At 39.5% G+C, this 18,681-nt stretch overlaps 1 protein-coding gene across 2 annotated transcripts in view; it reads left to right on the top strand.

The window, feature by feature from the left end:
* Nucleotides 1-18,681, top strand: part of Btbd1 (BTB domain containing 1) — a 39,848-nt gene that overhangs the window by 11,857 nt on the left and 9,310 nt on the right. Inside the window, exons 3-6 of one of the 2 annotated variants that reach the window (XR_010064711.1) lie at nt 1,675-1,780; nt 12,449-12,646; nt 16,962-17,154; nt 17,599-17,705. Coding sequence is in view for 1 of the 2 variants with exons in the window: in NM_001011932.1 (NP_001011932.1) it covers nt 1,675-1,780; nt 12,449-12,646; nt 16,962-17,154 (497 nt within the window). In the remaining variant the exon portion in view is untranslated. The remainder of the gene's footprint in view (nt 1-1,674; nt 1,781-12,448; nt 12,647-16,961; nt 17,155-17,598; nt 17,706-18,681) is intronic. The other variant, NM_001011932.1, reaches the window with a different exon arrangement.

Raw genomic sequence — 18,681 nt, 5'->3', positions numbered from 1 at the left:
CCAGGACAGCTGGGACTGACTACACAGAGAAATCCTGTCTTAAAAAAACAAAACAAAAATCTGTTTGATAGATCTTTCACTTTATAAAAATGCACTAGATTTCTTTAAGAATGAATTCTGGTTATAGACTGGATCCTGTACTAGAAGGAAAATGTTACAAAAATAGGACCAGGTCAAAGTTACAAAACTGAAATCAGCCAAAAAAAAAAAAACCCTAAGAAATATTGTATTAATTTTGTACTTACCAAACTAGTAAAGTTATGGGAGACTATCCTCATTCGTAGGAAATTTAAAAATTCATAATATATGCAACTTACTTTCCTGGCCCACCCCTACTAATGGGTATATTTGCTCTCCCTACAAAATATAGGTTTGTATGGAGGGAAAGAATGAACAGATAGAGTAGGTAATTTTTAGGTATGTAATCTGGAGGTGTGTATGTCTCTGTGTGTGTGTGTGTTCCTTTAAATTCTAAATTTTATGGGAGAATTACATAAAATAGTTAATATTAATACTTTTTATTACTTAAAGCTAACATTAGATTGGTAAAGCAAATTAATATAAACAAGCTCAATGTGTGCTCCAAGAAGAACATTTGTTCAGTTGTATCTGAATTGCTCAATCTGGGTTGGAGAAACGACTCAGTGAAGTGCTTGTAGTAAAATCAAGAGAACATGTATTCAAATCTCTTAACATTCACATGAAAGTCACATCAGCATTGATGGGCAGAGACAGGTAATAGCCAGCCAGCTATGAGCTTCAGAAAGGGACCCTGTTTCACAAAAATATGGTGAATAGTGATAAAGGAAAACCCTGGACATCTTCTTCTGGCCTCTGTGTGCACATAAATGGGCATATACCCACATACGTATGCTCACATGTAGTGTACATATGTGCACACACATACACAGAAAATGATTGAATCCTTTAAAATTAATTTTACTGTGACTAAAGAGATGGCTCAGCAGTTAGAGAGTATTCGCTGTTCTCATAGAGGACCTACAGTCAGATGTAAATGGTCTCAAACTTCGTAACTCCAGTTCAGGGAATCCAGTGCTCGCACTCTCTGTGTTCTGTACAGACACACACAGTACAATACATACAGTATACATACCTACATGCATTAAAACACTCATAAAAATAAATAAACCTTTAAGAAGAGAATTTTATTTAAAATTAAGTGAAGACATCAGTCATGTCAGGTTATGGGTGTCATTTCTGGTATAGTTAATTAGTTGGGTACCTGGAGCTCTAAAATTCTTATACAGCTCCCATTTCTACAGGAAATGTTTTTTAAGAATTTGTGATCTCTTTAGTTGATGTACTAGTTTCCAGGGATGGTAAGACTAAAGTTGTAAGTACTAGACGGTAGCATATCTAACTAGATGACCTTAGATAAATAAGTGTACACCACTGAACTGCTTGATGTGCTTTACCTAGAGAGTTTGTTAAGGATCAGACTAAGTAATACATAAAAAAGTAGGTTGTAATGTATATGCATATAAAAATAACAAGATTGGTTGATCCCGTGAAACATTAGTGTTCCTTAGCCTTCCGTTTCTCATTGTCAGTATTTTGCATAATTAGCAATTGCAGCTGTATACAGTATCAACTTTGTGCACAGTCTGAGGTAAAGTAACTGAAAGTAAGATGACTGTTTATTTGTTGGTCTAGGCGCGGTTGTTCGATGAGCCTCAGCTGGCCAGTCTTTGTCTAGACACCATAGACAAAAGCACAGTGGATGCAATAAGTGCGGAAGGCTTTACTGATATTGACATCGGTGAGTTCCCAGTGATCAAAATGTTTACCTTGGAAGAAAACACTGTCCTGTTGGACTATGTGTAAGTGGGTGTTCTCTCCAAATGATTGAAGGTCCGTCTGCCTCCTTAAGGAGTGGTACTTCTTTCCATCTTAGTGAGGTACTCTTGACAATCCTCACTACCTCGGTGTGTCCCAAAAAGTACCAAACAACTAAGATTGTCCACCATCTTCCTGGGATTGCCCTAGGGTCCTAGAGCAAATAAAAAGAAGAATGAAATGTGATTGTCTTGTTAAGTAGCTGCTAGTTAGAGATGCCAAGGAACAGAATATGGGAACATTAAGACTTACCATGTTAGATTAGCTAGCACGTAAAGGTAACTTTAGCCATTCTAAGTCAGTATCTGATCTGTGGAAACTAATTACTTGATTACTATGAAAAACTAGAGACATTACCTTAAATCGGGGTTGGGTCAGGAAATTATGACAAAAGAGGTCTGGTGTGAGCCATTAGCAATGGATGGTACTTGGACTGGGTATGGCTTAGTTGAGTGCTTGCAGGACATGCATGAGGAGGCCGTTTCCCTTCTCAGCACCACAGGAAACAAGGTCCTGAGTAGTTAAAACAACAGCATTAGGCTTTAGAGACGGGGAATCACAGGAAGTAGGTGGCAGAGAAGAGCCGACTGATTGTTCCAGATGCTAGAGGACCAGGAAGTTGACAGGCTTAGGATTTGAACTTTGTTCTGCAAGAGAAGAGAGAACAAATGTCCATACTTTATCTTTTTATGGTGAACTAGAATTAGGTGTCTTCAGTCCCTTTCTTTAGGGATTGAAATTCATATATATGTTGCCTGCTTCATTTGTAGGTTTTTTTAAAAAGGCATTTTGTACAAAACAGTCAAAAGAGAAATGTTAACTTCCAGGGCTGGGGATTTAGCTCAGTGGTAGAGCGCTTGCCTAGGAAGCGCAAGGCCCTGGGTTCGGTCCCCAGCTCCGGAAAAAAGAACCAAAAAAAAAAAAAAAAAAGTCTGATGCTCTAAAATTTTTGTATTCTTCTTATTTACAACAGGAATTTAAATATATATTTTAGATCTGATTGCTGAAACTTAAACCCCAGAACTTAGTCTTGATTATTCTTTTTCATTAGCCCCACATGCAGTCTCACCAGTAGGTACCCATGACTTCACTTTGCAAACAAATCCTACAAATGACCATTCCTTATCTGCTGCTACCATATGAGCGTTCTTTCACATTGGGATGACTTAACTGAAAAAATCAAATTGTATTACTTCCGTTTCCACTGTAGGAAGAATATAGTTCAATTTTTCATAACTCCTAGAAGGTCAGGCCCTGTGTGCGGCCGAGGTTAGGCTTGGCTGTAGTAACAAACCCCCAAGTGCTGTCTGGTTCAAACACAAAAACAAGGTCATTTTGTATCCATGGTCCACAGAGCATGTCATCAGCAGGTAGCCCTCTGGCCTGATTACTGCCTTATCTTGGTAGCAGATGGGAGGGAAAATATCCACATATTATAAGACACTTGGGGCTAAAAGAAATAGCATCCTTATTTCATTGTCCAGAGCTCAGTCACATGATCCACCTGACTTCACGGCAAGCTAGGATGAACAGACTAGTTACTTCCTAAGTCAAGATAGAACGCAATTGTAATTAACAGCTCAAACTCAGCACAACCGGCCAGTCTCCTGCCTCTCAGCATTCCTGTTCCATTTACACCCGACAGGAGTCATTATCGTTCAAGCCTTTCTATTTGTTGCTCATTCTGACCAGACTCCCTTTACCTTGAATATTTATATGGCTACCTGTTTTTAACTACTCAGCTCACAGGTTAACTAGACTGCGATAGACTATCTTAGACCTACTTAATCTAATAACTAAATAAGATCCCTGTTCCTTCACTCTAGTTTATTTTTTCATATTTATCGTACTTGAGAGTCTTAACTAGGTGTCTTAAGTGTTGTTTGCCTGCTTTCCTCCTAGACTGTATACCCCTTTAAGGCAGAGGCTTGTCTTCTTTACCCCACTGTATTTGCAGCACAGAAGACAGCAGAACACAGTATGCGTTAAGTTAATACCCTGACCAGCTACGATAACATGCTGTCTCTGCGTGTGTGTAGTTTTCAGTCAGGAAGCCGGGATGATCTTTTAAAACATAACTTAGCTCAGCTTACACCACTGCAGTGAGTTGTGTAAGAACTGACGCTCACCCTTTTCCAGCGGTGGAGCACTTCTCTTTTGTAGCTGGAATAACATTCCATTGTCAGCTTACCTGTTCATTGCGCAGTGCCCTGGGAGGAGTTTACACTTTGTGATTTACTGAAGGGCAAGGGCTGGTGGTAGTTGAGCTGCTAATGAAACATTGTTTAATCTTGATTGTTTCTTGTTAAGCTGTCAAATGCTCCATTGTTTTTCATCTACTCCTGAACTCACACTACCTGTGTCTGAGTGCTTTACATGTGGCAACTGTAAATATTTTTATAAATAGCTTTTATAATTTTCATCCTTGGGATGAAATCTAAGAGCCTAGGAATCTTTTTTTTTTTTTTTTGGTTCTTTTTTTCGGAGCTGGGGACCGAACCCAGGGCCTTGCGCTTCCTAGGTAAGCGCTCTACCACTGAGCTAAATCCCCAGCCCCGCGCCTAGGAATCTTAAAGTGTGGGTGCTTAGCTGAGTCGATTTGCTGGTTTGTTTAACACACCGTGTTGTATTGTGTTTATGACTCATAATCTTTTGTGTTTTTATCATTGTAGGCTCAGCTATACTTTTTTTAGCCAATAGATGTCAAGATAGAACAATAGAAGCCTGCAGAAGGATTTATGTATTCCTCCACCTATTTCCACACCGTAGGCCAGTTTGCCTGGCATGTACTTGTTGAACTTGGGAATTCTAGAGAAAGTGTAGTAGCTAAGAAGATAGGGGAACCCCCCCCCCCTTTTTAGGGTTTGAGCATGTGTTCTAGAGGAAGAGAGATGCTTTCGCTTTTTTTTTTTTTTTTTTTTTTTTTTTTTTTTTTGCTTTAGGAGAAAGATTCTTTGTAACATGGAGATAACAAAATGAATTTGGGCCAGCAAGATAGCTCAGCAGGGAAAAAGTGCTTGCTGTTGAACCTGATATCTGGAGTTGGAGCCCCAGAGCCCATACAGTAGAAGCAGAGAACCAGCTCCCGTAAGCTGTCCTCTGGCTGTGCACTGTGACATATGCATACATACAAGCATACACACAAAATTTTAAAAATAACAAAAAAAATTCTCACTGTGCCAAGAACAGAGTGATGTGGTGTATATCATATACCAGGATTTAAGTTTATTTTTAACTCAAAGTTATTACTGAATTAGATAAGAGATTTGTTTTTGGTTGAAGAGATTAAATATTGTTTGTTTATTTTTTGAGACAGGGCCTCACTCTGTAGTCCAGACTGGCCTTGAACTTGTGATTCTCCTGCCTCTGCATTTGGAGACTGAGATTATAGAAGCTAGCCACCATGCTGAGATCACTGTGTATTTTTAAAATTTATCTAGTTTTATTTTATATGCATTGGTATTTTGCTTGCATACATGTCTGTGTGAGGATGTCATATCCTCTGGAACTAGAGTTACAGACAGTTGTTAGTTGCCATGTGGTTGCTGGAAATTAAACCCAGATCCTCTGGAATAGCAGCCAGTGCCCGTAACCTCTGAGCCATCAACCTCTGAGCCATCGCTCCAGCCCCTCATTGTATATACTTAAATAATAAAGTAGGTTAATTTTCACTTGAGTTGTGAAAAACAACATAGAGCCTTAGTTCAAACTAATTTGCTCAATGAAAATGAAAATAAAGACATTTGATGTTAAAAAACAAATCCTGGGGAATCGCTGGGATGAGGAAAGGTGGAGTGATGACCCGAGGGCTAGCCCAGAACTCAGACGCTAAAAGGCCTGCTCCCACTGTTGGTCCTTTGAGTCCCATATTACCACTTGCACACCATCCGCATAAGAAATAGTAACTCGGGGCTGGGGATTTAGCTCAGTGGTAGTGCGCTTACCTAGGAAACACAAGGCCCTCGGTTCAGTCCCCAGCTCCAAAAAACAGAACCCCCAAAAAAAAAAAAAAAGAAATAGTAACTCGATGTAACTTTTAAAAGGAACTTTTATTTAACCAATTATTAACATATTGTTGAACCCCTATTTGCTCTAAGGACTGATATCAATGTTACCCTCCTTCGATAAGCAAATATTTGACTTGTAGTTGTGAATGTATAGACTTCAGAATATATTTTTTAAAATAATTTTATATTTATTTCTGAGTGATTTATTACTCATGTGTAATGCTTTAGTTGAGTTCTGCTATGTATAAATATAGCATGTTTTTAATTAAATTTAAAATGTAAGGCAGCAAGCCTTGGAAACAGAGACTTCTACAGACCCTCCAACCAAAACTTCTGACTCCTCCTCCTCTCTTGCTATTTTACAAGTGTCGTCTAACATAACTTTTGTTAATTGAGCCTCTTCTCATTAGAATGTAAATTCTGTGATAGCAAGGACTTAACTTTTGTTCAGTGATTTATCTGTGCACAGAGTACCTAGCAACAGTGAATGCTTCAGAATAAATATTTGTTGGGGTTGGGGATTTAGCTCAGTGGTAGAGCGCTTGCCTAGCAAGTGCAAGGCCCTGGGTTCGATCCCCAGCTCCAAAAAAAAAAAAAAAAAAAAAAAGAACCAGAATAAATATTTGCTGAGTGGATTGTATTTGTAATCTTCACTAGTCTTTGTGAGTAACTTTGATGCCTATTTGTTGCTTACTATTAATTTTCTAGCTATCTAAACATGCTTAATAAATGGCATGGCTATATCAGGAGTTCTAAGTGATAAGTTACCTGTTTGCCATATATAGTTTGTTTTAAGAATACTTTTTATTTATTTTTTGACAGTTTTAAAAAAAATATGTGTGTGTTTATTTAATTCCTTTAGTGTTTCTAGTATTTTAAAGATAAAGCCAATAATTTTTATTAGTTGACTAATACAAAGTACTGGGTGTTATTATGGTAGCCCTTCCTTGTTCCCTTCCCACCAAAGCCTGTCCCCTTACTCCTCTTGCTGCTCGTCCCCACCAAGCCCTCTTCTGCTTCCATGGCACATGCATTCCATTGCCTTCTCTTTTCTCCTCCCCTGAGGTCTGTTGTTACCACTCCAAGGTCCCCTTTCTTTTTTTTTTTTTTTTTTTTTTTTTTTTTTGGTTCTTTTTTTCGGAGCTGGGGACCGAACCCAGGGCCTTGCGCTTCCTAGGTAAGCGCTCTACCACTGAGCTAAATCCCCAGCCCCCCCCCTTTCTAGTTATACACGTGCATGCCCAGAGAATTTAGGATCACATAAGAGAGTATGCTATATTGTGCATTCAGAGTTCAGTTTGTCTCATTTAAGGCGATTGCCAGTCCCATTCATTTTCCTGCAAATACATTTTTTTAAACAGGTAACTAGAATTCCAGCATAAATCTTTCTACTCAGGATCACTTTGTCTAATATGGGGACTTCTGTGCTTCCATGAGCATTTTAGATTGGTTGTGCTAGTTCTATGAAGAATGTCATTGTAGCTTGGGTGGAGCTCATACTGAATATGTAGATTATGTCCAGTAATGTTTTCATAGTATCAATTCAGCCTATCTTTGATCATGGAAATACCATTTTCTTGTGTCTTTTTCCTTTAGTTTTTAAAGTTTTCATTTATTCCTTTTTATACAGCTATTGTGAATGAAATGTCTTTTCTCATTTCTCTCTTGACATACTCATTATTTACGTATAGACAAGCTGACTTTAGACTGCCACCCTATGGTAGAAGGATGGAGCTGACACCCTTAAGTATTGTCTTTCCCCACACATGTGCTGGGATACATGCGGCACACACACACACAGTTTAAAAGAAAAGCTACTGATTGTTTACGTTGGTAAGTAACCGTCTAATTGTGGGCAGTTTTTCAGCCTAAGGATTTTCTGATGGAGTCTTGAGGGCCTTTTAAGTGCAGGATCATGTCCTTATCTGAGGAAGGACTTCTTCCTTTCTTACTTAGATTCTTATCTTTTTTCTATAGACTTTGAGCCCTGTATTGACTGACTAAGAGTGGGGATAGTCAGCACCCCTGTCTCAATCTAGGGTGCAGAGGAAATAGCTTAGTGGTTTCCAACTTGGTATAATGTCTATCGGCTTGTCATGTACAGCCTTTGTTATGGTGAAAAGTGTTTCTTCTATTATGTTTTCTTCAGGACTTTTATCATGAGGGCTATTGAACTTTGTCAAGAAGCTTTCCTCTATCCGTTGGGATAATTGTGTGATTTCCGTCTAAGTCTGCTTTATGTTGCATCATCCTGCTGGCTGGCTTACACTCTGTTGTTACATCCTAGAGTTCTTGGAAGCTTTGCTCATTTTTTTTCCTATATATCAGGATGTATTATTGTCTCCACCTGGACCTCCATTCTTGATATTTTCTTGTCTTCTAAAGATGCTTTCCACATCTTTTTATTTAGTTAGCTCATTTCCAGAATTTCTTTTTTTTTTTTTTTTTATTAACTTGGGTATTTCTTATATACATTTCGAGTGTTATTCCCTTTCCCGGTTTCCAGGCAAACATCCCCCTCCCCCCCTCCCCTTCTTTAGGGTGTTCCCCTCCCCCCCTTGCCGCCCTCCCCCCAACAATCACGTTCACTGGGGGTTCAGTCTTAGCAGGACCCAGGGCTTCCCCTTACACTGGTGCTCTTACTAGGATATTTATTGCTACCTATGAGGTCAGAGTCCAGGGTCAGTCCATGTTTAGTCTTTAGGTAGTGGCTTAGTCCCTGGAAGCTCTGGTTGCTTGGCATTGTTGTACCTATGGGGTCTCTAGCCCCTTCAAGCTCTTCCAGTTCTTTCTCTGATTCCTTCAACGGGGGTCCTATTCTCAATTCAGTGGTTTGCTGCTGGCATACGCCTCTGTATTTGCTGTATTCTGGCTGTGTCTCTCCGGAGAGATCTACATCCAGCTCCTGTTGGCCTGCACTTCTTTGCTTCATCCATCTTGTCTAATTGGATGACTGTATATGCATGGATTTCCATAATTTCTACTTAGTTTCTCTACAGAATTTCTTTTTTCTTTTCTTCCTTCCTTCCTTTAAAAAAAAAAAAAAACTTTCCTTTTTACTTATTTTCTTATATATTGCATCCTGACTGCAATTCCCCCTCCTTCCCCTCTTCTCATTCTCTGTTCCCACCTCCCCCTTTCCCCAGTTTCATCTTCCCCTTCATTTCCCCTCAGAAAAGAGCAGAGCTCCCAGAGACATCAACCAAGTATGGCATAATGAGCTATGTGATAAGACCAGGCACATGTTCTCATTCATGTCAAGGCTGGACAAGGCAACCCAGGAGGAAAAGGGTTCCAAAGACATCCAGAAGAGTCAGAGACTGCCATCATTTTCACTGTTAGGAATCTCACAAGAACACTAGGTTACACAGTCATAACATATATGTGCATGACCTAGGTTGGACCCCTACAGGCTTCCTGATATCTGGCCCACTTGAGTTCCCAGCCAGTTGATTCTGTGGTTCTTGAGGTATCCCTGACCCCTGTGGTTCCTCTGGTTCTTCCTCCCTATTCTCTAAAGTATTCCCTGAGCTCCACCTAATGGAGCTAATGACTGGGGGACCCTGCATCTGCTCCTATAAGTTGCTGGTCTTTTATGCTAGGCTTCAGTGTCAGCATGTCATGCAGGCATCATAAAGTAGGTTGGAGGTTGCTATGCCAATCCCTCCACTGGAGGCCTTGCCTGGTTACAGATGGTGGCTGGTTCAGGCTCCAGGTCCCCTTACTAGGAGTCATTCCATTACACTAGGTTTCTACCTGGCTCCTGAAATGACTACAATTCCAGTCATCTCTCCCAGTACTGTCTCCCTACATTCCCACCCCTCCCTGATCCCATCCCACCTGTCTGTCCCCCGTCCACCCAGGAAGTCTCTTGTGGTTCTTCTTCCTGGAAAGACCCTTGCTTGTGTATCTGTATGTGTATCTGTGCCTCCCCCACCGCACTCCCCAATGCCCTCCTTGTTACTTAGCCTCTCTGGGTCTTGGATTTTAGCATGGTTATCCTTTACAGCTAGTATAAGTGAGCGCATAGTATGTTTGTCCTTTCTGGTCTGGATTACCTCACTTGGAATGAGTTGTTGTTGTTGTTGTTCTATCTGCATCTATTTTCCTGTAAATTTCACTCACGATGTCATTTTTTAAACAGTTGAATAATACTCCGTTGAGTAAATGCACCACTTTTTTTTTTTTAATCCATTCTTTGGCTCAGGAACATCTAAGTTGTTTCCAGTTTCTGTCTGTATTGAATAAAGCTGCTGTGAACATAGTTGGCCAGTGTCTTTGTGATAGGATGGAGCATCCTTTGGGCATATGCCCAGAAGTGGGTCTGGGGGTTGATTGATTCCTGACTTTCTGAGAAAATGCTGTATTGATTTCCAACGTGACTGTACAAGTTTGCCCTCCTGTCAGCAATGAAGGAGTGTTCCTTTGCTCCACATCCTTGCCCACATGAGCCATCACCTGTGTTTTTGATCTCCGCCATTCTGTAAGGGAGAATTGCAGTTGTTTTGATTGCCTTTCCCTGAGGGCTAAGGATATTAAGCATTTCTTTTAAGTGTTTCTCAGCTATTTGAAATCCCTCTGTTGAGAATTCTGTTTGACCTGTACCCCATTTTTGATTGGATTATTTAGTTTGTTGATGTCTAGTTTCTTGAGTTGTTTATAATTTTGGATATTAGCCCACTGTTAGATGGAGAGTTGGTAAAGATCTTTGCCTATTCTGTAGGCTGCTGTTTTGTCCTGTTAACATTGTCCTTTTCAATTTCATGAGGTCCCATTTATTAATTGTCAGTCTTAGTGTCTGTGCTATTGGTGTTCTGTTCAGGAAGTTGTCTCCTGTGCCAGTACATTCAAGGCTAGTCTCCATTTTCTCTGTCAGGTTCAGTGTTTTCTGGTTTTATGTCGACGTCTTTAATACACTTCAGTTTCGTGCAGGGTGATAGATATAGGCCTATTTGCATTCTTTTATATATGAGATCTAGTTATACAACACCATTTGTTGAAAATGCTTTTTCCCCCATTTTATATGTCTGGCTTCTTTATAAAAATAACAGGTGTTCATGGGTGTGTGGATTTATATCTGGATCTTCAATTTGATTCCATTGATCAACCTGTCTTTTTTATTGCTAGTCCCATGCAGTTTTTATTACGATAGCTCTTTAGTACATCTGGGATTACAATACCTCAGGATATTCTTTTATTATATAGGCCATCCTGTTGTTTTGTTTTGTTTTGTTTTTCCATCTGAATTTGAGTATTGTTCTTTCAAGGTCTGTAAAGTATTGTGTTGGAATTTTGATGGGGATTGCATTGAATCTGTATGTTGCTTTTGGTAGAATGGCCATTTTTATTATGTTGATTCCCCCAATGCATGAGCATGGGAGATCTTTCCATCCTCTGGTATCTTCTTCAATTTCCTTCTTCAAAGACTTAAATTTTTATTACACAGGTCTTTCACTTGCTTGGTTAGTTACCCCAAGGTATTTTCTATTATTTGTGGCTATTGTGAAGGGTGTTATTTCCCCCATTTCTTTCTCAGCCAGTTGCCTTTTATATGTAAGAGAACTACTGATTTTTTTTTTCTTTTAGTTAATTTTCTATCCAGTCACTTTGCTGAAGGTGTTTATCAGCTATAGGAGTTCCCTGGTAGAATTTTTGGGGTCATTTATGTATTCTATCATATCTTCTGTGAATAGCAATACTTTGCCTTCTTTCCCAGTTTGAATCCCCTGGATCTTTATTTACTTAGTTGCCTTAGTGCTCTAGTTATAACTTGAAGTTCTCTGTTGAATAGATAAGGTGAGAGTGACAGCCTTGCAGAGACTCACTCTATTATATATACTTCACCACTTAGTTACAGTAGGTACAGCTTGTCTCTGGTGTATGGGGGAATTAGTTCTTCCATGCTCAGAGTTGCCTGTGATTGAGGCCCAGGGCTATGGAAGGCCTAACCCCCTGGGATTAGTTACCTTTGTCCTATAACCTCCTACCTGCACAAGGAAACCGCAGCAAGTTCAGCAGCACACTTGCTAGTTTCTGTGTTCCTCTCACCCAGGCACGGTGGGGCTGATTCCTTCCAGGCTAGTCACTTCAGAGCTCTGGTGGAGAGTTTCTGCATGAGGCTTCTCTGTCCCCACAGCCTGTGTTGCCAGGCCAGATTTCCATTGACTGTGTCCAGCTCCTGATCGTGTCTGCTCTCTAGTCTGCTGTTGTTGTCTCGCTGTGTCCATAAGAAATGTACTCCCCCAGCAGATGCTACTCCTTCAGTGCGTGCCAGTCGGCAGCTGCTCCTGCCTACTCCCTTGCAGAGCCTCAGCTTAGTCTTTGGTCTTTTTCTTCCAGTCTCTCTTACAAAGAGTTTGTTGTTTTTATCCTGGTTACTTTCTGTCACTGGGTTATATTAGTCTTAAGTATCTAATCTGGAGAGAGAGAGAGAGAGAGAGAGAGAGAGAGAGAGAGAGAGAGAGAGAGAGTGTTGTGTGTGTGTTGTGTGTGTGTTATGTTTTAAGCTGAGATTTCAACACTTAATATAAATAGTACTTTGTTAAGGAACAAAATATTCTTTATTATTGTCTTTTCCTCTGTAGATACACTCTGTGCAGTTCTAGAAAGAGACACACTGAGTATCCGAGAAAGTCGACTTTTTGGAGCTATTGTACGCTGGGCAGAAGCAGAGTGTCAGAGACAACAATTGCCTGTGACATTTGGAAACAAGCAGAAAGTTCTAGGAAAAGCACTTTCCTTAATCCGGTTCCCACTGATGACAATTGAGGAATTTGCAGCAGGTAAGGCTGTAACTTCACTAATTTGAAAGTATTTCCAGAGCAAAAAATAAAAGTAAGCTACGACTTACCAAATGCTAGTTACAGAATAAACATATTTGTGTGTAATTTCATTTAATTCTCATAAGAGCTGTTCAAGGCAACATCCACATTTTATAGAATGAGTAAACTAGAGAAGATTAAGTGTCTTGCCCAAGGTTATAGGAATGAATCTTTTTGGTCTTTATGGTTGCTACTTCTGATTAAAAGGAGAGAGGCCTGATGTTCAGTTTCTGGTGTATAACTAGTTTCTGGTGTATAGCAGTTCACAAGCAGGGGTCCTAATACCTCCTTCTGGGCTCTTTGGGTACCAGGAACGTACATGATACAGGTAAAACAATCATACATGGAGAATAAAATAATGAAAATTTAAAAGTACATTCATATACTTGTCATTGGTATACAGTATACATATTTTTATTGGGCATATATAAGTAGAGAATTAGAGAACTACTAAGTAGAGAATTGATATTTTAGCATTGGTCTCTCCTGTCAGTTTCCCAAAGTGGTTAAGTCCACACTAACAAGTTAAGACAATTAAGTTCAGTCTGACTGTTCACATAACATTCTTCTCTTAACACTCTTTATGGTTGGAGTTTGCTTTCTCTCACCGTAATTAAAGACCATGATCAAAAGCAACTTGGGGAGGGAAACGTTTATTCCTCTTACAGCCCGGAGTACTTTCTCAGCATTTGCATGGTTTTTGGGTTTAACCCACAGCAACAAAAGACAGTTCTAATTGTGTAGTAGAGTTCTTTTCCTCATTAGAACTGTGGTTATAGGTGTATGCTTTCAAATATGTGAGATTTTGAGGTTTTATTTTTATTTTCTTTTCTGGTAGAGTCAGGACATCTGTTATCTCAGTTCTTTGAAATTTGTTGACTCGTTTTATGTACATGTCCAGTCTTAATAAATACTGATGTATATAAAGTGAATGTATTTTAAATTGCTGAGTACAGAAAACTCTTGCTTAACAACTTGATTAATTATGTGTCTACAAAATACATATTCTAAAAATATTGCTCAACATAGCTACTGTTTTCCACTGCCCTGTTAGGTCCTAGGAGAGCGGTTGGAGGGTTTGGTTTTAGTTGAAAATATGTCCCCACTTTGTTCCATAATCTTTTTCTTTAAGATCGTATCATTAGGGGTTGGGGATTTAGCTCAGTGGTAGAGCACTTGCCTAGCAAGCTCAAGGCCCTGGGTTCGGTCCCCAGCTCCGAAAAAAAGAAAAGGAAAAAAAAAAAAAAGATCGTTATCATTAGGTACATTAGATTTTATATTTCTTTTATTGGATTTATCCTCCTTTATTTTATACCCCATTCTAAATCTAGTAAAGCTTACCTTACATCTTTGACACTAACGTAGTTTTACAACCTTTTTAAAAAGCGTTTTTGTATTCTACATTTTCTAGATTTATTTTTGTCTCTTTCGGTTGTATGTGTCTGAGAAGTGGTGTGCATAATAGAGCAGGCGTCCAAGGCCAGCGGTCTTGGCTCCCCTTGGAGCTGGTGGCATGGCAGTCGTGAGCTGCCCGTGTGGGGGCTGGAAACCAGACTGGGTCTCTACAAGAGCACGCACATGCTGTTCCTTACTAAGCCATCTTTCCAGAGCTGTATTCTTTATTTTCCCCATTTTAATTAGATTTTCACTATCTTTGCATGCCAGTCATGTCTTTGTAAACTGTCGTCTTTTAAGCTAGCAGTTCTGAGAACACCACCATTGGCGTGGTACATCTGAGGACATGGAAGAGCCCTGTACGCACGACTTGCCATCTTGCTTCATGTTCCTATGTTGACTCCGTGTGGTTTTGTGATGGATTTTTGTTTGTTTGTTTGTTTATTCTCTTTTCTGGTATTTTGTTCTCTTACTTACTTATTAAACATTCTTTTATTATTTTGTTAGCAAAATAAAATAGTAATTTTAGCAAAGTAATTTTTAGCAAATTTTTAGTAATTTTTAGCAAAGCAAAAGAAAATTAGTAATTTTAATGAGAAATTGAGTATTTTTTACTATTCTTTTGGTATGTTACTTAATATACAAATCCTTATGATATTTTAAAATTAAATCTTAAAAAATAAAAATTTCAAATTAAACTGTCCTATGCAGTACAAAAGACTTTTCTGTATTATCTTCAGTGTTTGGTGCATTTCATGTATTTTGTTCCTTCATATATTTTAAAGCCTATAAGATGTTGTCATCTTAAAAACCATTAATCATTTAGATTACCTGTAAATTCATCCTTTCTGATGACTGCTGTGCTCTGTCTAGGATCATTTCTGTCAAGCTAAACAATTAGTATTTTCCACAGTAGGTATTAGGCCATCAGAGTCCCTCAAAACTCCTCTTCCCCTCTGTTCCTCTGTAAGCTTCTCCTCCTGCTTTCACTTTTCAAGGCTATGTTTCTGGTTCTAGAGCTTGAGCTTGGCAGCTTCTCATTTACTATTTAGATGCAGCCCTGTTTCCTTTGCTGCAGTTGTTCCCACCAGCCAGGCTCATGTTTAGAAGGATGCACACCTTTCCTCTGGTACTTGTGTTAGGTTTGCTTTCTAGGGGGTTGTTGATGGTCTATTCGGTGTATCTGAGTTCTTTGATGTACCTCTCTCTCTATCTTAGTGATTTACCTCTCTCAGTGATTTACCGCTCTCTCTCTTAGTGATTTACCTCTCTCTCTATCTTAGTGAACGCTACTTTACCTTCTTGAAGCGGTTACATGTTTTTCATTACATGAAGACTTTCTTTTTTGGTTTTGGTTTTGGTTTTTCTGTTTTGTTTTGTTTGGATTTCTTTTTTTCCCCCGAGACAGGGTTTCTCTCTCTGAAGCCCTGGCTGTCCTGGAACTCAACCAGTGTAGACCAGGCTGGCCTCAGACTCAGAGATCTGCCTGCCTCTGCCTCCTGAGAGCTGGGATCAAAAATGTGGCACCACCGATGCCCAGTGAAAACTTCCTTTTTTTTTTCAATGAAGGAAAATCCTCTTGCAACAGGCTTTTGAATTATCATGCATTTTAAACCTTAAGAAGTGTGTGTGGTGCGATGCACTGCATAGTATGTAGAAGCCAGAGGTCAGTCATGGTGTTGTTCCTTAGGAACTGTCCACATTGGGTATTGACAGGTTTTTGGAAGAGCCTCTTACTTGGACTGTGCATGGCTTTTTATATGGGTGCTGGGGATTCAACTTTGCAAAATAAGGAGTCTCCTCAGCCCTTATCCTTAAAATGTTAATTCCTCTGGAGGAAACTCATCTTCCTCCTTTATTTCATCATTCATAGGTACTGTTCTGTTTCTCATGACCTTCCTTCTCTCCCTCTTTCCCTCTCTGCCCTCTGTTTGTTTGCTTTATACTCTTTCCTTATCCACAGATTACAAGTAATAAAGCTTGCATCATGTGTGCTGAGCAATAGATTTTGTCACTTTGTATGTGATTTCTTTTTTAAAACTTACTTGAGGGTTGGGGATTTAGCTCAGTGGTAGAGAGCTTGCCTAGGAAGCGCAAAGCCCTGGGTTCGGTCCCCAGCTCCGAAAAAAAGAACCAAAAAAAAAAAAAAAAATTACTTGAGTCAGGGTCCCACTGTGTAACCTCTGTGATGAGGAAATTGCTATGTGGACTGTGCTGATCCCGAGCTTACAGAAATTCAGCTGCCTCTACACACGAAGTTCCTGGATTACAGGCATGTGCCACCGCACCTGGCTCTCAGACTGAAAGTTTAAAAAAAATTGTTTTAAAATCAGTAGGCTTCCTAATCCAAAACTGTAGTATTTTGAAGTCTCTTCTGCTTCTACTTGCTTTGCAATGGATCTCCTGCCCTCTTTGTGGGGGAGCAGCATTAATTCTGTGAAGTACTCTAATAAGACACAGTGAACTGGGAAATTGTACTGTATGTGGTTGTCTGTTTGCACAGCTTTCCCAACCATAGTTCTCACCTTCTGCTCACTTCTAAACCCCAGTAACAAAGCATTCTTCCCTGTCATTCTGGGCTGCAATGTCCCTTGTTCAGATTATAGTCTCCGACAAGTATTGACTGGGAAATGGAAGGCCACAGGCACCTGTCTGACCTTGGAGTTAGTTGATTTACCAACAGAGAGATTGATTCTTTTGGTGAACAGAAGTCTGTGGTCCTCAGGGTAGTGGACAGAAAGATCCTTTTTGTTATGGTAGCATTCCATCTAAGCCTTCACTTATCTTAACACATTCTTTCAGGTTAGCCTCAAAGGGATTGGCCAAAACTTCAAATGTATGCTAAAATTTTAAATGCTAAGTTTATTTTCTATTTTTCCAGGTCCTGCTCAATCTGGAATTCTGTCAGATCGTGAAGTGGTAAACCTCTTTCTTCATTTTACCGTCAATCCTAAACCCCGAGTCGAGTACATTGACCGGCCGCGATGCTGCCTCAGAGGAAAGGAATGCTGTATCAATAGGTTCCAGCAAGTAGAGAGCCGCTGGGGTTACAGTGGGACGAGCGATCGGATCAGGTATCTGTCTGTTGGAGTGTGGGTGTGGTGGCGTGGGATAGAGGGGACAGTTAGTGGTTGGTCTTTATCCTTTTGAGAGGTAGTTAACACGTATTTTATAGTTTGCTTAATACAGGATGAGGCCAAAGCTGCACACAAAGGAGAAATAACGGTTTGTAGTAAATAAGAGTAGGACAGCCGATCCAAGTGAGAAGAAGTGAACACAGAGCCCAAGAGAAGATAAATAGGCGAGTGAAGAAAGTCGTGCATTAAAAGTAGGAAAACCGATCAATTCACAACTGTTTTCCTTAAAAGACTAACAAAGCAAGCCATCCTAGAAGCAGTTCTTTAAATTCATATTTAGAAATCAAAATGCGACTATCGTATGCTGAAATTTTTACTTTCGTTCTGGGTTTACTCTATGCTAATAAATTGAACATCTTGATGGAATGGATCATTTTATAGGCAAATATAAATTATCAAAATTGACCGAAGAAGAAAGCCTGAGTAGACCAATTACCCTGGGAAGAATTAAGTTATCAAAGAACTGTCCATTCACAAAGTTTTTACAGGTGAGTTTTTATCCACCATTCGAGGAACAGCGTTTCCTTGAGCACTGAAGGAGGAGAATGCCATGTGGTTAATTACTGACGGAAGCAAAGTTCAGATAAGAGTGGAACAGGACACATTCTAGCCGAGCCTCCCATGTGGAGGAAGTTCCGCATACCCACTCTGCCTTAATGGAACAGAGAGAACAAATAGTATGTGTTTGGAGAATCAAGAAGTCGGTCTGTGATAGAGCTCACCCCAGTAGGAGACCACAGGAAACAGTGGTTCCACTAGGCAGTGAGACTTGGTGGGCCGGCGGTACCTTTGATAAAACTCTACCTTTGTACTGGTGATAATATTGATAGATTAAATTGTTAGCATTTGTCTAACCATGGCAGACTATTGAAGAGAAATTAAAAATCCAACTAGAAATATTACCAGTTTTACTGAGTTTTGCTGGTGATTACTGCAGTCATAAATTAGAGCCCTATATAATCAGAAAGGAAGAGGCCTTTCCCACTAGTTCTGGATGTACATTAATATATAGCTCTTGAAAACTCAGTTTTTCTGTAGTAAATATTTTGTACCCCCTTTACTGACTTGAAATTCATAGTGTCAACAGTTTAGGGGATAAATGGCATATTTGTAATACAAAGGAGAAATAAAAACAGTTGATAATAAAAATTTAAAGAGAAATATTGAAGCTGATAGTAAAATTAGTACTTTGGTGTCTAGACTTTAAGTGATACACTAGCAGGCGAACGGAAGTACACAGTCTCTCTATACACTCGTGTGCTAGCTACAAAGAATGCACATGTTTATGACTTACATTTCAATATTTGATAAAAGTTCAGTCAGTCCTTTGTATTCATTTTTCCATATCTGAACTTATTTATCTACTGGCTGAAAGCTATTTGGAACTCATTACTCAGCTTTTTAGACATTTTCTGCCAGAAATTTTAGTTGCATGTTCCCAGGCAAGCTGAAATTCTTGAAGCT

Source organism: Rattus norvegicus, chromosome 1, assembly GCF_036323735.1.
Source record: "Rattus norvegicus strain BN/NHsdMcwi chromosome 1, GRCr8, whole genome shotgun sequence".
NCBI lineage: Eukaryota > Metazoa > Chordata > Mammalia > Rodentia > Muridae > Rattus > Rattus norvegicus.
Note: the sequence above shows the minus strand (reverse complement) of the source record. Positions and strands in the feature narration are given on the sequence as shown.